We start from the raw sequence: 14,777 nt of genomic DNA on the forward strand, positions 1-14,777 counted from the left end.
TTACTGTTACATCTATTCTGAATGCTGCTTTGCTCTCTGTTTTTTCCACTCTCTGTGTCAGCAAGAGAGAAGTTGAAATATTCCCCTTCCTGTTGCCTGGTGCTATGATGTTTGAGATTGAATTGCATCCTGAATGGCTCAGCTGGAGTAGGAGTAGAGTCTTCTTGAGCTGAACCTAACCCTGAGTCCCAGCTACATCCACTGTGAGATCTCACAGTGTAGAGACGGAAGCTACTTTGTGCTCATGATGTGCTTGGTGCCCAAAAGACAAGATAGTGTTTGCCCTAACAACTGTCTGGGGCATCTTCAACTTTTAACTTCACTTGCTTTTATGCCCCGTGCTGAGCACTTGAACACTTACCTGCATTTAAGCTAGACCCCAGGAAAGCAATAGAAAGCTTATAATAATAGAAAGCTTACATTAGGAACTGGGTTTGTTGCATTGTAGTTGGATAGTTTGCTTGGTGTAGACAAGCTTAAAGATTCAAGTCCAGAAAAAGTACTGAAACTGAAGGTCTGATTTCTTTATAAACATGTAATCATGGAATGGTTTGGGTTGGAAGGGACCTTAAAGTTCACCCAGTTCCAACCCCTGCCACGGGCAGGGACACCTTCCACTAGAGCAGCTTGCTCCAAGCCCCTGTGTCCAACCTGGCTTTGAACTCTGCCAGGGATGGGGCAGCCACAACTCCTCTGGGCACCCTGTGCCAGCACCTCGGCACCCTCACAGGGAAGAACTTCTGCCTTATATACAGCCTAACATCCTATCTTTCTTCGCACCACTCTGGGTGTCTGAAGCAGCACAGTGCAGCGCTCTCTTTTTATGTCAGAAGCCTCAATATTGTCCCAAATGAGAATGTCAGTGTTCTGATATTGCCAATTCCTATAAGCTGTGGTGGGATTTCAAAGAACTCTTCCATGATCTGACAGCTATGGCTTGAGAATTTCTCCCTACAACTATTTAGGCTCCCAAATCCTTCAGCGTGTGTAATTACTGTAGCAGGAGATGGTGCAGGCTGGTTGTGTGAGTGTGTGGCTGGAAGGAGGGTTTAACCTCTTTAATGTACAGCTGTCATTCCTGCCTCTGAAAAACACTTGTGAGTCCCTTAGAGGCAAAATCATTTTCCTCTGCTAAGTAGTTCTACCACTGCAGCCATGTGGCTGCTTGGGAAGCACTTTTCTGGCCACAGGAAGGGCAAGTGGCTTATCCTGTTCTTTTTACACTACGTAGTAGCTCTGTCCACTCTAGAAAGTACAAACAAGCCCATAGCAAGTTTCTGGTATCCACCTGGCAGCAGTGGCTGTCAGTTGTCCGTGTTCAAAACCCTCTTTTTCTCTTGGGGAATCTATCCCCCAACCTCACTCTCAAAGCAAATTGTGCCTGAGCCTCCAACCATCTGTACTTGTGCTCCAGGAAGCAGCTGCTGGCCCTGGAAGACAAACTGCGGCTCATCCCAGAGCAGGTCCGTGGAGCAGCAGAGCCATTAGCAGCGCCTTTGTGGACGGTTGGTTTTCCTGCTGTGCTGGGGCAGGACGTTAAGCTGCAAGTCACTTCATTCCCCAGGGAAGTAATTGGAACAGTTCTTTAATGGCATTAGTCTGCATTGCTGGTTCTGGGACCAGATAGCTGGGGATGAACCCCTTATGCTACCAAGGTGTTGGAACAATGCGGGCGTGTAGTAAGGAAGTGAACTAGAAGTAATTTGTCTGAGACAGACTTTTCGGATACAGAAGTTCCACTGCCTGCCCTCCCCCCAGTGCTTTGTGTGGGGCTTGGAGTCCCCTGGTTGTGTCCCTTTTTTAGCAGCATTAAAACCAAAAGAAGAAAGAGACAGTTGGAAGCCACCTGCAAATCAGCCAGATGCTGCAGAACCACAATGTGCCATTTTCTGCCCCCAGCCCTCTTCGGGCTGGAATGTTAAGATGCAATAGGTTTGTTTATCTACATCAACTTTATTCTCCCTTGTTATTTCTTGACACCTGACTGTGCAATGCTCAGAGCCTCTAAAGAGGAGCAAAGCATCTCAATACTTGTCTAAAGTGAAGATTATTGGATAAAATTCAAGTGTTCATTTTAAACTGATGCTTCTCCTTTGGATTTGCATCCTCTCTTTGAGGCAGTTTTAAAGGTTAATGAATCAAACTGATCAAAAGTTCTCAGAGTGAATAGCAGAGTGACTGCACTGAGCTATTAATCATTTATTTGCTGAAGGAACAAAACAGCTCAGGGTTATTTACTGTGGCTGCATGCTGCCCCAGCATTCCCACTGTGCTTCCCTGCTCTTTGGAGGACAGCTTGTGTGCCAGGGCTGGCTGTCAGGACCCTTTCCGGGACAATTGCATTATTTAACAAAGGGGAAAATGAAATGGGGGGGGAGGGGGGTAACATTTGGTTTAGCTCAGGTCTGCTGGACTCTCTTTGATCCTTTCAGTGAAGGGGAAGGAGATTTGTGAAGGAAAAACCTCTGCTTGTGCAATGAGTGCCACAGGGAAGCACACACGGAGGTATGAACCTGTGGTCGCAGGGTGTCTGTGCCTGGGTAATCACCAGCCCTGCTCAGAGCAGCCAGGGTGGAGAGGCTGCAGAAGACTTTCATATCCATTATGCAAGCCCTTCTTGCCCTGGTAGAGTAGTTCAAGCTGGGCTTTAAACCCAGCTGGGTTGGGGTAGGAGTGTGGGATGATCTCCAGCTGCTGAAGCAGAGTGAACCAGGCACCCATGGGGAGCCCGAGTGACTGCAGAGGGTCCCGGTGGCACGCTGAGCTCTGCAGCCAGCCAGGTGCTGTCACATTTGGTTGGTGGTGCTGGGGTGACCAGAACTCCCTACAGATCTCACACAGGAGAAGCTGCTGTGACTCCAACCCATTTTCACTGTGTCAACACAAACGCGACCTTGGCTCCCGCCCGAGCCGAGTGCTGTTTCCTATTTGTCAGCCTGTGTTTGTCTTCCTGGATCATGGCAACCTGGGCAGAATGTGTCCCATTTTCTGATGCTGATTTTGAAATGAGCAGATAAGGGAGGAGAGGAAATGAGGTGTAATGCTCCCCAGCCTAATGCCTGCTGGCCACTGTTAGTGCTTTAGGGGTGCTAATCTTGACTGTCTGATCTGTGTGTTCAGACCTGATTGTTGGAGGAGGGAACTTCTTCTCTTTTGTCTATCTCATTTCCTCATGAGACTGGTGATGAGTAGAAAACAAGTGAAATGGTATGTAACACAAGCACTGTTCCCTCTGCTTTTGGTGTATGTTTTATGTCCATGATTGCCATGTAATCCAGGCCTTGATTTTCTGACAGGATAGAATAAAACAATAAACTCGGGTAACTTGTAATGATCAGGATGCTTGTAGCCATGGTTCAGGTTTTGGGTTTAAAACATGCAGAAGAGGAGGCATAATAATAAACCCCTCATTTTTTGTCTTTTTTTTTGCTGTCATTATCATTAAGCTAAGATACGTGAAGTAATGCTTAGTTACTACATGCTACTACTCCTATATGTAGAGAAGACACACACAGAGTGCATTGTTGGCATCAGTTGTGCTCTCTTGTCAGTGTGTAGGCAACAGCCAGTGCTACTCTGCCCGCAGCATCAGCTCTACCTGCTGCACCAGTGGTAGCTGGAGAAGGATCTGAGCTGCAGGGACACACTGGGGGACTGTCATCCTTGGGGCTTGGGGGCAGACCACAGACTGGTTTGGGTTGGAAGGGACCTTAAAGATCATCCAGGTCCAACCCCCTGCCACAGGGGAAGAGCTGGGGGGATGTTGTGCTTCCCTTCACACGGCACAGTCCATGTGGGAGCTGCTGAAAGCAGGACCACACTATAGGTGACAAGGACAGTAAAGGTGCTCCTGGCACATCTGCATGCTGAGGTTAACTGAGCACAGGGATGTGTGTGCATCCTCGAGCTCACCTCCTGCCTGCTCCCACTGCCAGGAGATGATTTAACAATGTAGATGCCAGCTCTGGCTCTATCTGCAGCCCTGGTCTGAGCTTTTCCTTCAGCACAGGGCCCAGCTGATAACCCTTGGCAAGAGCCAGTCCCGACTGCAAGGCAGCTAAAACCCGCCCAAACTCAGTGCCTGCTGCCGGGTGAATCTGTCTGGGGTACAAAGCTATGAACAGCTTCCTGACCCTCTCTGTGACCCAGTGGGGCCGTCGAGACAGGACTTTATCTCTGTGCAGCACCCACCAGACAGCTCATCTTGGGGGCACGTCCCTTCAGCAGGGCTGGTTAGGCCGGGAGGAGGCTACAGCTGTGCAGGAGCCGGGATTCGTCTGCCTTCCCTCATATGCATGCAAGGAAAGCCCCGGCCCTTCCCTCTCGCACCCGCATTTGCCTTTCATTTGTCCTGGCGCCTGCTCTCCTTCAGCGCCAGCACCAACAGCCCTGCTTGGAGGAGAGGAGAGGAGAGGGAGGCAGAGCTCCGCCTGCTCCCACTGAATACCCCCCGCATGAACTGGGCTGGGGGGGCCCGGCCTTTGTGAGCCCGAAGGAGCAGCTGGTGCAGCAGCTGTGTCCCAAAGCCCACAGCATCCCGGGAAGCGCCTGGCTGAGGCTCCCCCGGGGACAGGGAGAGCACCACGGCCATCCCGGGGCTGCCTTTCCCTCTTCCCAGATGGAGCAATATGAACTGTGTGCTCACACTGTTGCTTGTTCTTCACAGCAATGATGGAATTGGAGTGCAAGGGCTCGGGAGAGCGGCCCCGGGATAACAGCAGGACCAGGTGTTAATTAACTGTGTTCATTTGCTTTAAGCGTGGCAGTGTTTCTATTTGCTCTTTATGGATGAAGAAATGAGGCACAGGGAGGTGAAGTGATTGGTCATGGACATGCAGCGTGTTACGGGTGTTACTAGTGCCTAAAGGGGCTGACAGGAAACCTGGAGAGGGGCTTTGGACAAGGGCCTGTAGGGACAGGACAGGCTTTAACCTACCAGGGGGGGAGATTGAGATGAGCTCTTAGGCAGAAGCTCTTCCCTGTGAGGGTGCTGAGGCGCTGGCACAGGGTGCCCAGAGAAGCTGTGGCTGCCCCATCCCTGGCAGTGTTCAAGGCCAGGTTGGACACAGGGACTTGGAGCAAGCTGCTCTAGTGGAAGGGGTCCTTGCCTGTGGCAGGAATTGGAACTGGGTGAGCTTTAAGGTCCCTTCCCAAGGACTCTATGAAATCACAGCACTGCTCCATGCTGGCTGCCCTGCAGGGGAATTGCAGCCACTGCCAAAGTATCCAGCATAAAATCCTTTAAAGCCTGAAACCTGTTTGGCCAGTGCAGGGGCACAGCGTGTCAGGATCTGCTCCGCTGCACAGAAGTTAACTCATCGCTTCAGATGCCTCCTGCATCCCACGCACTGGTGGGAAAAACACCCATCTCCTGCATCCCAGGCACGTTGGGATCAGCAGCAGGGTGGGGGCCACCACAGGCTCACAGCCATGCCCAGTGGCAGTCAGGGCTCCCCCCGGGACATGTAAGGCAGCTCATGGGGGGCACGGGGTGGGTGCCTGGCTGTGAGCTACAACATCTCTGTGCCCTGGGAAGGGCCTCATCTTTAAATATGGGGGGTTTATGGATATATATTATTATTCCTTTATATTTTGCCTCCTCATGCAGCAGGAGGGTTATCAGCATCCCGCACGCTGCCGGTGGGAGCTGCCTGTGCTGTGTCTCATGGGTGGATGAACTATCATCTCCCTCAGCGTGGTGGCTGCCATCTCCTCTGCCCCAGCCTCACCCCTGGCCTCACCGTCCCGCCACCAGAGATAGCTGCTGACACGGTCAAGTGCGGATTTTGCCTCTAGCCCTACAGGGGTTATCATCTAGTGCTGAGGAAACTGAGATCCGCAGCTGTTGGGTGTATGGAAGCTGAAAATGCCATGAATCATCCCTACAACAGAGCAGACTGGAGTATTCCCAATCTTTCTGTGTGAGCCAGACCCCTTGAGCAATCCCAGGTTCCAAAACCTCATCCAGTCTCGGGGTGAATTTGGAAGAGGGGCGATGGGCCAGCACTGAACTCATCTCTTCACCCCAAAATACTTTAATACAGTATCACTTCCATCCCAGTGCAAGATTCCCAGCACCCTTCATGGAGCATCCTGCTCCAAGGCAGATTCCATGGGTGATGTGAACTTGGCTCCTGGGTGTGTGCCAGTGCTTTCCTCCTCCAATGTGGAACACCGGGGAGGACCTGGATGTTGGGATAGGGATGCTTTGGAGCTGGAATTCCCTGCGGGGGACAGTGGGGCGGTGAAAGGGGGGGAACGGCGCCCCACTGTCCCCGCTCCGCACCCCCTCGACGCCGCTGATTGGCCGCCTGTCCACCCTCAACCAATAAGCGTGCGGCACCGCCCGTCACTGACCAATGAGACGGCTCCTCCGCTCCCCCTACCGCGGTTCCCCGTGTTGGTGGCAGCCAATGAGGCTGGTGGCGGGGAGGCTCGCGCCGCTTTCGCGGCAAAAAGGATTTGGCGCGCAAAGAAGGCGCGCCGGAGCCGGTCGTAGCGAACAATACGGGCGGTGGGAGCGGTTCTCGCTGCCCGGTCATGGGCCGTGACCCTACAAGCGCCTTCCCCGCCCCGCCGCCCGTCGCCCCGGTGGCCATGTGAGCCATGGCGGCGGCGGGCGGCGGCGCGGCGGGGTTGGCGGCGCTGCTGGGCAGCTCCTCCCCGCACCTCCTCATCGTCTCCGCCGCCGCTGACGATCCCGCGGGCGGCGGAGGACACCCCGATACCGACCAGGTCTTGCTCTTCGCTACACCGCAGCCCGCCGAGCCCGGAGCCGTGCCGCGCCGGCCGGTGCTGGGCCGCCCGCCGGTAACCACCGGGACGGGGATCGGGATGGGAAGGGGGCTGCGGAGACCGGGACTCTGCGGGCTACGGCGGGGCTGTGCCCCGAGATACTGGGTCGCGTCGGGTCGGGCTGCATACTGGGCCGGGCTGTGCCGTGGCACGCCGGGCAGTGCTGCTCCCTGCTCCGCACCTTGCTGTGCCGTGCCCTCTACCGTGCCACAGCGTGCCGTGCCGTGCCCCGTGCCGTGCCACGCAGCGCACCTGCCGAGCGCGGCCGCTCCGGAAGTCGCCCCGCTAGTCCGGGCTCTGTCCCTGCCTGCTTTGGGGCGCTCCCCGCAGCGTGGCGGGGCCGCGGCCCCACTGTGTATGTGTCAGCGGTGGAGCCGCTCCTCTGACCCCGCTTCTACCGGCAGCGGGGCTCTGCACCCCCGGGGAGGGCTTCCTGGGGGGTGGTGGCTGCGCCCCCAATGAGCCCCATCGCTTGCAGGTGAAGAGGAAGCTGAACTTGGAGACGGATCATCAGTACATAGCGGAGAGCCTGCCAGTGGGCCGGGGCAAGCCCAGGAACCCCATCAGAGGTACCGGCTCTGCTCCCTCTGACCTCCCCAGCCAACCCAGGTTGTCCCTCCATCATCTTCCCCCTCCCCGAGCCCTGGTACCTTGGTGTCACAGCGGAGCTTGTGATCACAGCTGAGCACGAGTGTCAAAGCCTGTGCTGGGTCCTGCAGCATCCTTCCCATGGAGGATGTGGGGAGCTTAGCCCATTGCTCAGAGAAAGCAGATGGTTTCAGGGTGTTGGTCCTGGTCCATGGGGAACCTGTGAGCATGGGGGATGTTTTGGGTTTCCCTTCTGGCTAAACCACGCTTGTCCCCGGTGGCTGGCAGGGGCAAAGTCTCCTGGGGAGAAGTCCCGCTATGAAACCTCGCTGAACCTCACCACCAAGCGCTTCCTGGAGCTGCTGAGCCAGTCCCCTGACGGCGTTGTGGACCTCAACTGGGCTGCCGAGGTCCTGAAGGTGCAGAAGAGGCGTATCTACGACATCACCAACGTCCTGGAGGGCATCCAGCTCATCACCAAGAAATCCAAGAACAACATCCAGTGGCTGTACGTCCCTGGGCTGGGCTTGTGGGGCTGTGCCTGGTTGTCCCTTGGGATGGGGGAGCTCCCTGGGCCAGGCTTGGGGTGGAGAGAGCCTTCCTTGGTGTTCAAGTGGTGGCTGAGGAGCCACTTCATGTGGTCTGGGTGAGGGCTGTGCTCCACTGCAGATGGCTTCTGAGCACCATCAGTACTCCTGTGCTGGCTGTCAATCGCCCTCCAGCTCCCTGTGCCAGTCTGGGGAGTGGAGGCTGTGTCCAGGCTCAGGGGAGGGACCCCAGGGCTGTGCCCTATAAAGAAGCCCCTGCGAGGCTGATTCCCTGTGTGTGGGATGGGGTCAGTCGCGGTGCGGGGCAGAAGGAGCTGTAGGTTTGGGTGCTGATGCCCGTGGTGCTCTGCAGGGGCAGCCAGGCTGCGGTGGGCGCCCCGGTCCGGCACCGGCGGCTGGAGCAGGAGCTGCGGGAGCTGCAGGCGGCGGAGCGGCAGCTGGACGAGCTCATCCAGACGTGCTCAGTGCAGCTGCGCCTGCTCACTGAGGACCCCGCCAACCAGCAATATCCTTTGTGCGGGATGGGATGGGGCTGGTGGGGAGGGGACCCGGCTGGGTCACAGCATGGTTCATAGCACCCCGTGTCTGCTCCTTGACCTGCCACACCGCAGCCTATGTGACCTGCCAGGACCTCCGCAGCATTGTGGACCCCTCGGAGCAAATGGTGATGGTTATCAAAGCCCCCGCAGAGACCCAGCTGCAGGTCTCAGACCCAGCGGAGGTGAGCTGGGGCCACCCTGTGTCTGCACAGCCCAGGCTCCCCAGGCATCCTTGTGCCTCCTGGTCTCACTCCTCTCCCCTTTCCTCAGGCTTTCCAGGTATCCTTGCGAAGCACTCAGGGCCCCATCGATGTCTTCCTCTGCCCCGAGGACAGCTCAGGTGTCTGCAGCCCTGTCAAGAGCCCCTTCAAAGCCCCTGCAGAGGAGTCGGCTCCCAGCCACCCACAGCCCAGAGCCTCCCCTCTCCTGCATCCTGCCCAGGACATGAACTTGCCGCTGCTGTCTGGAGAGCAAGGTGGGTGCCTGGTTCAGGGACAGGAGGGAGCTGGGGACAGGGATGCTGCTGGCTCTGGTTGTGGCCTCTTCTGTGTTTGTAGTCATGAGTCCCTCTGCCATCAGCACAAGCTGGGGTGATGCTCAGCCACCTGAGCCCAGCAGGGTTGTGGGAAGGCAGATTCTGCATAGCCAAAAATGCCTCTTTTGGTTTTTTTTGTCTGTTGTGGGATTGACGGTTGCTTTCCATCCCTTAGAAACGCTGCTGCCAGGGACCAGCAAGTGCCCCGCAGAGGAGCCGGGCCTCTCACCATTGGCCTCCATGGACGTGCTGCTGGACCAGAGCAGGGAGGTCTTCCCGGAATTCCTGGCGGATGAGTTCATCAACCAGGATCAGGACTATCACTTCGGGCTGCAGGAGGGAGAGGGCATCAGCGAGCTCTTTGACTGTGACTTTGAGGACTTCACGCCCTTGGACTTCTGAGGGAAGCTGCAGGGTGCAGGGGGGTCACCCTGAGCTTCCCCCCCTTCCCGCAGCTCCTCTCCCCATCCCTTTTTGCAACACTTTCTTCTTCGCCCTCCAGCCCCCCCAGCCTGGCGGGGTCCGGCAACATCCCTGGCTCCTGCCCTGCAAGGAGGATGCCAGAGCGGGGGTACCATCTCAGAGGACCCCCCACAAGGTTCTTGGTGATGGGGGTGCCCCCTCCTTTGCCCATTATCGAGCTTTAAGCAGTCTTGTGTATAGATTTGATTAATTTATTATTGTCCCCTAGGGACAGCATTTAATTTCCCAAGGGGGGAGGGGGGGCCTGCAGCAGGGTGGGGGTGCCGAGAGGTGTTGTTGTGTTGGGAAGTGGGTGGTGGAGATGTGGGGGTGCTGGGTTGGGGCTGTGTTCCCCCTGCACGGGGGGCCTCCCACACCCTGGCTGAGTGTGGGGTATTTATTTATTATTTATGGCATGTGGAAGCATCCCCAGGACATGGGGAACAGACAGGAGGGAGCAGGGGGACGCTGCTAGTGGGGGGGGGATGACATGGAGGGTCCCACTGGGGCTTCACTTGCACGTCCTGGTTTTGCTTGCAGCCAGATTGGGGCAGAGGCTGAGGCCATTGTGGGGGCTATGGGAGCAGGGGCAGGGCTGGATGGGGCTGGTGGCCCCAGGACCATGTGTGGGTCCTGGAGGGGATGGTGCATGTCTGCGTGTGAGGACCCAACAGTGGCTTCAGGCTTTTCCTCCCCTCCCCAAACAGCTGTGCAGCCGCTGGGCTCTGTCTCCCCATCTGCTGCCCACTGGGGCTCGGAGAGGTGGAGGTAGGAGAGGAGGGTCCTGGGCCCCCCCCGGGGGCCGGGCTGGAGACGCACTTTCACTTTTACTGCCTTTTAACAAGCTTGTGTTGCTCTGAGCTTCCTGTTTAATAAAGGTTTCTACTGACTGGCCTTGGTGTGGGGCTGCACTCGGGGAGCACTGGGGTGGTGGGGCCCCAACCCGAGAAACCAGTGGGGTTGGGGCTATCTTGGGGGTTGGTTTCCATCCTGAACTGGAAACGTGTTCCTGGCTGGGCTCGCAGGTGGTTCTTTGGGCATCGCGGTGTTTTATCCACTCCTCTGCAATTCCATGTGCTGCCATCTGTGGGATGGGAGCTGGGGCTGATCCTGCCCCACTCTGCTCCTCCGCAGAGGCTGTGCCACGGGGGGACAGGGCCACGGCTCCACACGGGGATCACTTTCTACTGCCTGGTCCCTTCCCTGCCTTCCCCCTGGTTTGGGGACAGCATTTGAGCAGGGTGCCCATGACCACAGCTCCTCCCACAGCGCAGGAGGAGGACAGCAGCATGGGGCTGACGTGAAACCAGGACATGGATCTACTGCACCACTGCCCTCCGTGACTTCCCAGCTGCCCTGTTTGCCCCAGCACCCATTCCTACCTGAAGGACCAAATTCACTGCTCAAGGTTCAAGGTCTCCATGTCCCTGCTCACTGGGGTCAAGCTGGCTGCAAGCCCAGTGCCAGGCGGGGATGTGCCACTTCCTTCCCCTGTTTGTGCACTTGCTCCCTCCTCTTTAGCCCTGTTTCTCCTTAAAACAGCCTGAGAAATGTGTAACCACAGACCATGCTGTAAGCTCATCCTGCTCCCAGCCCTCTTCCCTGCACCCCTTGGGACTGGGAGCATGCTGTGCCATGCCATGCCATGCTGTCCCCAAACTCAGCAGCCAGGAGGGCAATGGCACATGCAGTCTGTCTGTCCCCTGTGTTTGAGTGGGGTGACCCAGTGTGGTGTCATGGTGTCACCACATCACAATTCAGCTGGAAGGCTCTCCTGCTGCTCTAGTCCATGGGGCTCCTGCCACACAGAGCCAGGGCAGGAGGATGGGGAGACCAAGGTGCATGGGCATCAGTCCCCTGTGTGGTGCACCCTTAGGTTGATGTTTGTTACCCGATGCGATTGAGGTGCTGAAGCTTTGGTGCAGGGTACCCAGCCCAGCCATATACCAGCACATCCTCATCCCTGTGCTCAGCAACATCCAGGTCTCCTGCTCTCCCTGTTCCAATTTAATTTTGGTAGGGGGTGATGGTGATCTGCAATGCTGACCAAAGGGGTGACACCCGAAGAGGGGGAAGTGGCCACTGGCTTTCACAGCGGGCACAGGGAGAGGACTCACGCCGACATCCTGAGCTCTGCTGCCCTGTTCCCAATAGGTAACCCCCATAGCAGCACAGCTTTTCCCCTGAGCAAAGGTGAACCTCTGATAGCATTCAACAGCACATTCCATTAATAGGGAACCTCACGGGATGATGAGCCCTTGAGAATCCTATTCTCCATGAAAGCAGCCCCTCTACTGGGGACAGAACCACGTCCCCTGCTGCGGCAGTGCACCCATCTCTAGAGATGCATTGGCAGCTCCACATGAGCCAGAGCACCACAAAAATAACCACTGTGCCTCCCAGGGATGATTCACGATGCAGCTGAAGGGCTTCCCTCCTGCTATGCTGAATTGCTGGAGAAAGAGCTGATAATAGCTTGTGTAGGGGTTCTTGTTTCCAAAGGGCACATGGCGGGTTGGGAAGTGCTGCCTGGCTTTATGTCCTATCATCCCCACCATGGATACAGACATGGTTTAGGAGATGGACACCCTGCATACATCCTGCGTGCCCCACGGTCCTCAGCTCCTGTTTGCTCCCATCTCCCATGCCCTGGCAGTAACCCTGCAGGGACAGTGCCTGCCCAGCTCTGGATGCGGCTCTCAGCCCTGGCGCTCATGGAGTCTCCAGTCCCTGCACTGTGAGGTTTGGACTCAGAGGAGTCAGGAGAGCCCAGCAGTGGGATGAGCTCTGGGACATCCTGGCCATGGCTGGGGGGCACCATTAGATGCTGGCACAGCATAAAGTTTAATTTATACCTTTAATTCTAATCTGCCTTGGAGGCTCTGGGCAGGTTTTGGGGGTTCTATTAGCCCCTATGGTACGTCTTCTGTGGGTGCCATGCCCATGCCAGCACAGCCCAGCCCACACTTTCAAACATTTCAACTTCCAAAACCCACTTGAGTTTCCTCTGCAAGGAAATAACTCAGGGAGGTGAAGCACAGCATTGTTTATCCAGGTTATTGAGAGAGCTGGGCTGGGTCACCCTGGAGAAGAGAAGGCTTCTTAAGGGGAGACCTTAGAGGAGCTCCAATGCCTAAAGGGGCTGCAGGAAACCTGGAGAGGGGCTTGGGACAAGGGCCTGTAGGGACAGGCCAAGGGGAATGGCTTTAACCTGCCAGAGGGGAGACTGAGATGAGCTCTTAGGCAGAAGCTCTTCCCTGTGAGGGTGCTGAGGCGCTGGCACAGGGTGCCCAGAGAAGCTGTGGCTGCCCCATCCCTGGCAGTGCTCAAGGGCAGGTTGGACACAGGGGCTTGGAGCAAGCTGCTCTAGTGGAAGGTGTCCCTGCCCGTGGCAGGGCTTGGAACTGGATGAGCTTCAAGGCCCTTTGCAACACAAATCAGGCTGAGATTCGATGATTCTGTGATTCGCAAGATGCTGGCAAGTGGCTGCTTCATTTAATTCCTGCCCTATCCCCTACCTGGAAAGCAGAGCAGAGCCCTGGCATCCTCACCACAGCCAAGGCCAAGTCCCCCCTTTGCTGCCAGTGGCGTTGGGGCATGTGTTGGAAGCACCCGTGGCAGAAGCTGGGGGCACCCGCTGCCTCCGGCCACCAGCAGAAGTTTTGCCCTGCACTTCGCCCTCATTTCCAGCTGCTCCTTCCTATGCTGAAAGCCACATTGACCCGGGAACTGAGCACGGGTTTTAGCAACACAGGAGCGTGAAAAGGCCCACCCAGGGCTTTGCTTTTATCCATGATAGAGCCCTGCCATCACCCAAACCCCTTCCAGCACTCCCTGGCAAGGTGAACCTCTGTCCCCACTGCCATCAGGGGATTTATCCCCTCCCTCTACCAGCTGCCCCCGTTTCAGTTCAATTTGATGTGATTTGGTGATGGCCATGCTCCACAGCTCCAGCCCTCGTGTGCACAGCACTGAGCCCTCTGTGTGCACGTGCTCCCTGGAGTCCTCAGATACCCCCGCCAGCTCCCAGGTGCACTTTTTCCGCCTCTTTTCCCTTGCACCTACCCGGAGCAGCCGGGAGATGGTAAAAATAACTGTGATGCATCACTGCAACTACTGCGGGCTCAGCTTGCAGCCACTTGTCCCCGGGGGAGGAGGAGACCAAGGGAGCTCCATGTGCTGCAGCTCGGTCACGTTGGGCTGCGGAAACACCATGGGTTTGAGACCTGGGTTAAGAGAAGCTGAGCTCAGCAAAATGGAATGGGGCAGGATGAAGCCCACCTCTGCAAGAGGTCACCGCACCACAGGTACACCAGCAATGGTGGGAAGCTCTCCCAGGCCCGGCTTTATCTGCTTTATTTATCCAATTAACTGCTTATTGGATGGGAAAGCAAAGTTGAGTTTGTTCTTTCTTTGTAGCTGCGAATTGAGCTGGGCTGGGTCAGCCTGGAGAAGAGAAGGCTCCTGAAGGGGAGACCTGAGAGCAACTCCAGTGCCTAAAGGGGCTGCAGGAAACCTGGAGAGGGGCTTTGGACAAGGGCCTGTAGGGACAGGCCAAGGGGAATGGCTTGAACCTGCCAGAGGGGAGACTGAGATGAGCTCTTAGGCAGAAGCTCTTCCCTGTGAGGGTGCTGAGGCGCTGGCACAGGGTGCCCAGAGAAGCTGTGGCTGCCCCATCCCTGGCAGTGTTCAAGGGCAGGTTGGACACAGGGGCTTGGAGCAAGCTGCTCTAGTGGAAGGGGTCCCTGCCCATGGCAGGGGCTGGAGCTGGAGGAGCTTTAAGGTCCCTTCCAACACAAACCAGGCTGGGGTTCTGTGCAGACCTCAGAGGACAGGCTGAGGTACGGACACGGGTGTCCACTCCATTCCTTTCCACATACACAGGCCGCTGGATGCCTTCATTGGGCAGGGATGGAGGCAGCTCCTGCCTCCTCCTTCTCCTCATGCCCTGCCCCTCCCACAGGCCCTTATCGGGGTGCAATGGGTGTTTTACATCTGCTCGAGGTACTGGCGCCCCAGCGCCATTGTACAGCCCTCACACGGGAGCTGGCCCCAGTGTGAGGTAAAGTCCCCTGCAACCACTCTGGGGGGTGGTGGGACTAGCCCAAGGCCAGCTGCAGCCACAACAGGACCACCCATGGCCACCCTGGCACCAACCGGGCTACCCCAGGGCCAACAGCGACCACACTGGGACAAGACGTGGCCAAGCTGGGACAGACTGGGGCAGGCAGGGACTGTGACACTACAGTGTGACCACCGAGGGCATCACCGGGGCCGCCACGGGCTGCACTGGAGTGATCTGGAGCGCCG

The 14,777-nt window shown here is 56.8% G+C and overlaps 1 protein-coding gene and 1 long non-coding RNA gene across 2 annotated transcripts; both read left to right on the forward strand.

Moving 5' to 3' along the window:
* The first annotated feature begins 6,304 nt into the window (after nucleotides 1-6,304).
* Nucleotides 6,305-9,918, forward strand: E2F1 (E2F transcription factor 1). Its single transcript, XM_057432358.1, has 7 exons — nucleotides 6,305-6,810; nucleotides 7,274-7,364; nucleotides 7,672-7,891; nucleotides 8,284-8,436; nucleotides 8,538-8,652; nucleotides 8,741-8,945; nucleotides 9,181-9,918. The coding sequence occupies exons 1-7, from the start codon at nucleotides 6,607-6,609 to the stop codon at nucleotides 9,405-9,407; spliced, it is 1,215 nt and encodes a 404-aa protein (XP_057288341.1). The 5' UTR covers nucleotides 6,305-6,606; the 3' UTR covers nucleotides 9,408-9,918.
* A 104-nt stretch (nucleotides 9,919-10,022) lies between these two features.
* On the forward strand, nucleotides 10,023-10,357 carry LOC130611554 (uncharacterized). Its single transcript, XR_008975259.1, has 2 exons — nucleotides 10,023-10,194; nucleotides 10,230-10,357. It is a non-coding gene; the product is annotated as an uncharacterized LOC130611554 (long non-coding RNA).
* The last annotated feature ends 4,420 nt before the right edge of the window (nucleotides 10,358-14,777 follow it).

The sequence above is a fragment of the Pezoporus wallicus genome, unplaced genomic scaffold (genome assembly GCF_028554395.1).
Source record: "Pezoporus wallicus isolate ANWC-B61680 ecotype Strahan unplaced genomic scaffold, APGP_CSIRO_Pwel_v1 contig_8090, whole genome shotgun sequence".
Taxonomy (NCBI): Eukaryota; Metazoa; Chordata; class Aves; order Psittaciformes; family Psittacidae; genus Pezoporus; species Pezoporus wallicus.

What these genes read in the sequence shown, in the direction of transcription:
- E2F1 (XM_057432358.1), top strand. Translation starts at nt 6,607, where the DNA reads ATGGCGGCGGCGGGCGGCGGCGCGGCGGGGTTGGCGGCGCTGCTGGGC. An exon ending in GCCCAGGAACCCCATCAGAG is followed by an intron (nt 7,365 to 7,671) that starts GTACCGGCTCTG and finishes GGTGGCTGGCAG; the next exon opens with GGGCAAAGTCTCCTGGGGAG. An exon ending in GCTGCTGTCTGGAGAGCAAG is followed by an intron (nt 8,946 to 9,180) that starts GTGGGTGCCTGG and finishes TCCATCCCTTAG; the next exon opens with AAACGCTGCTGCCAGGGACC.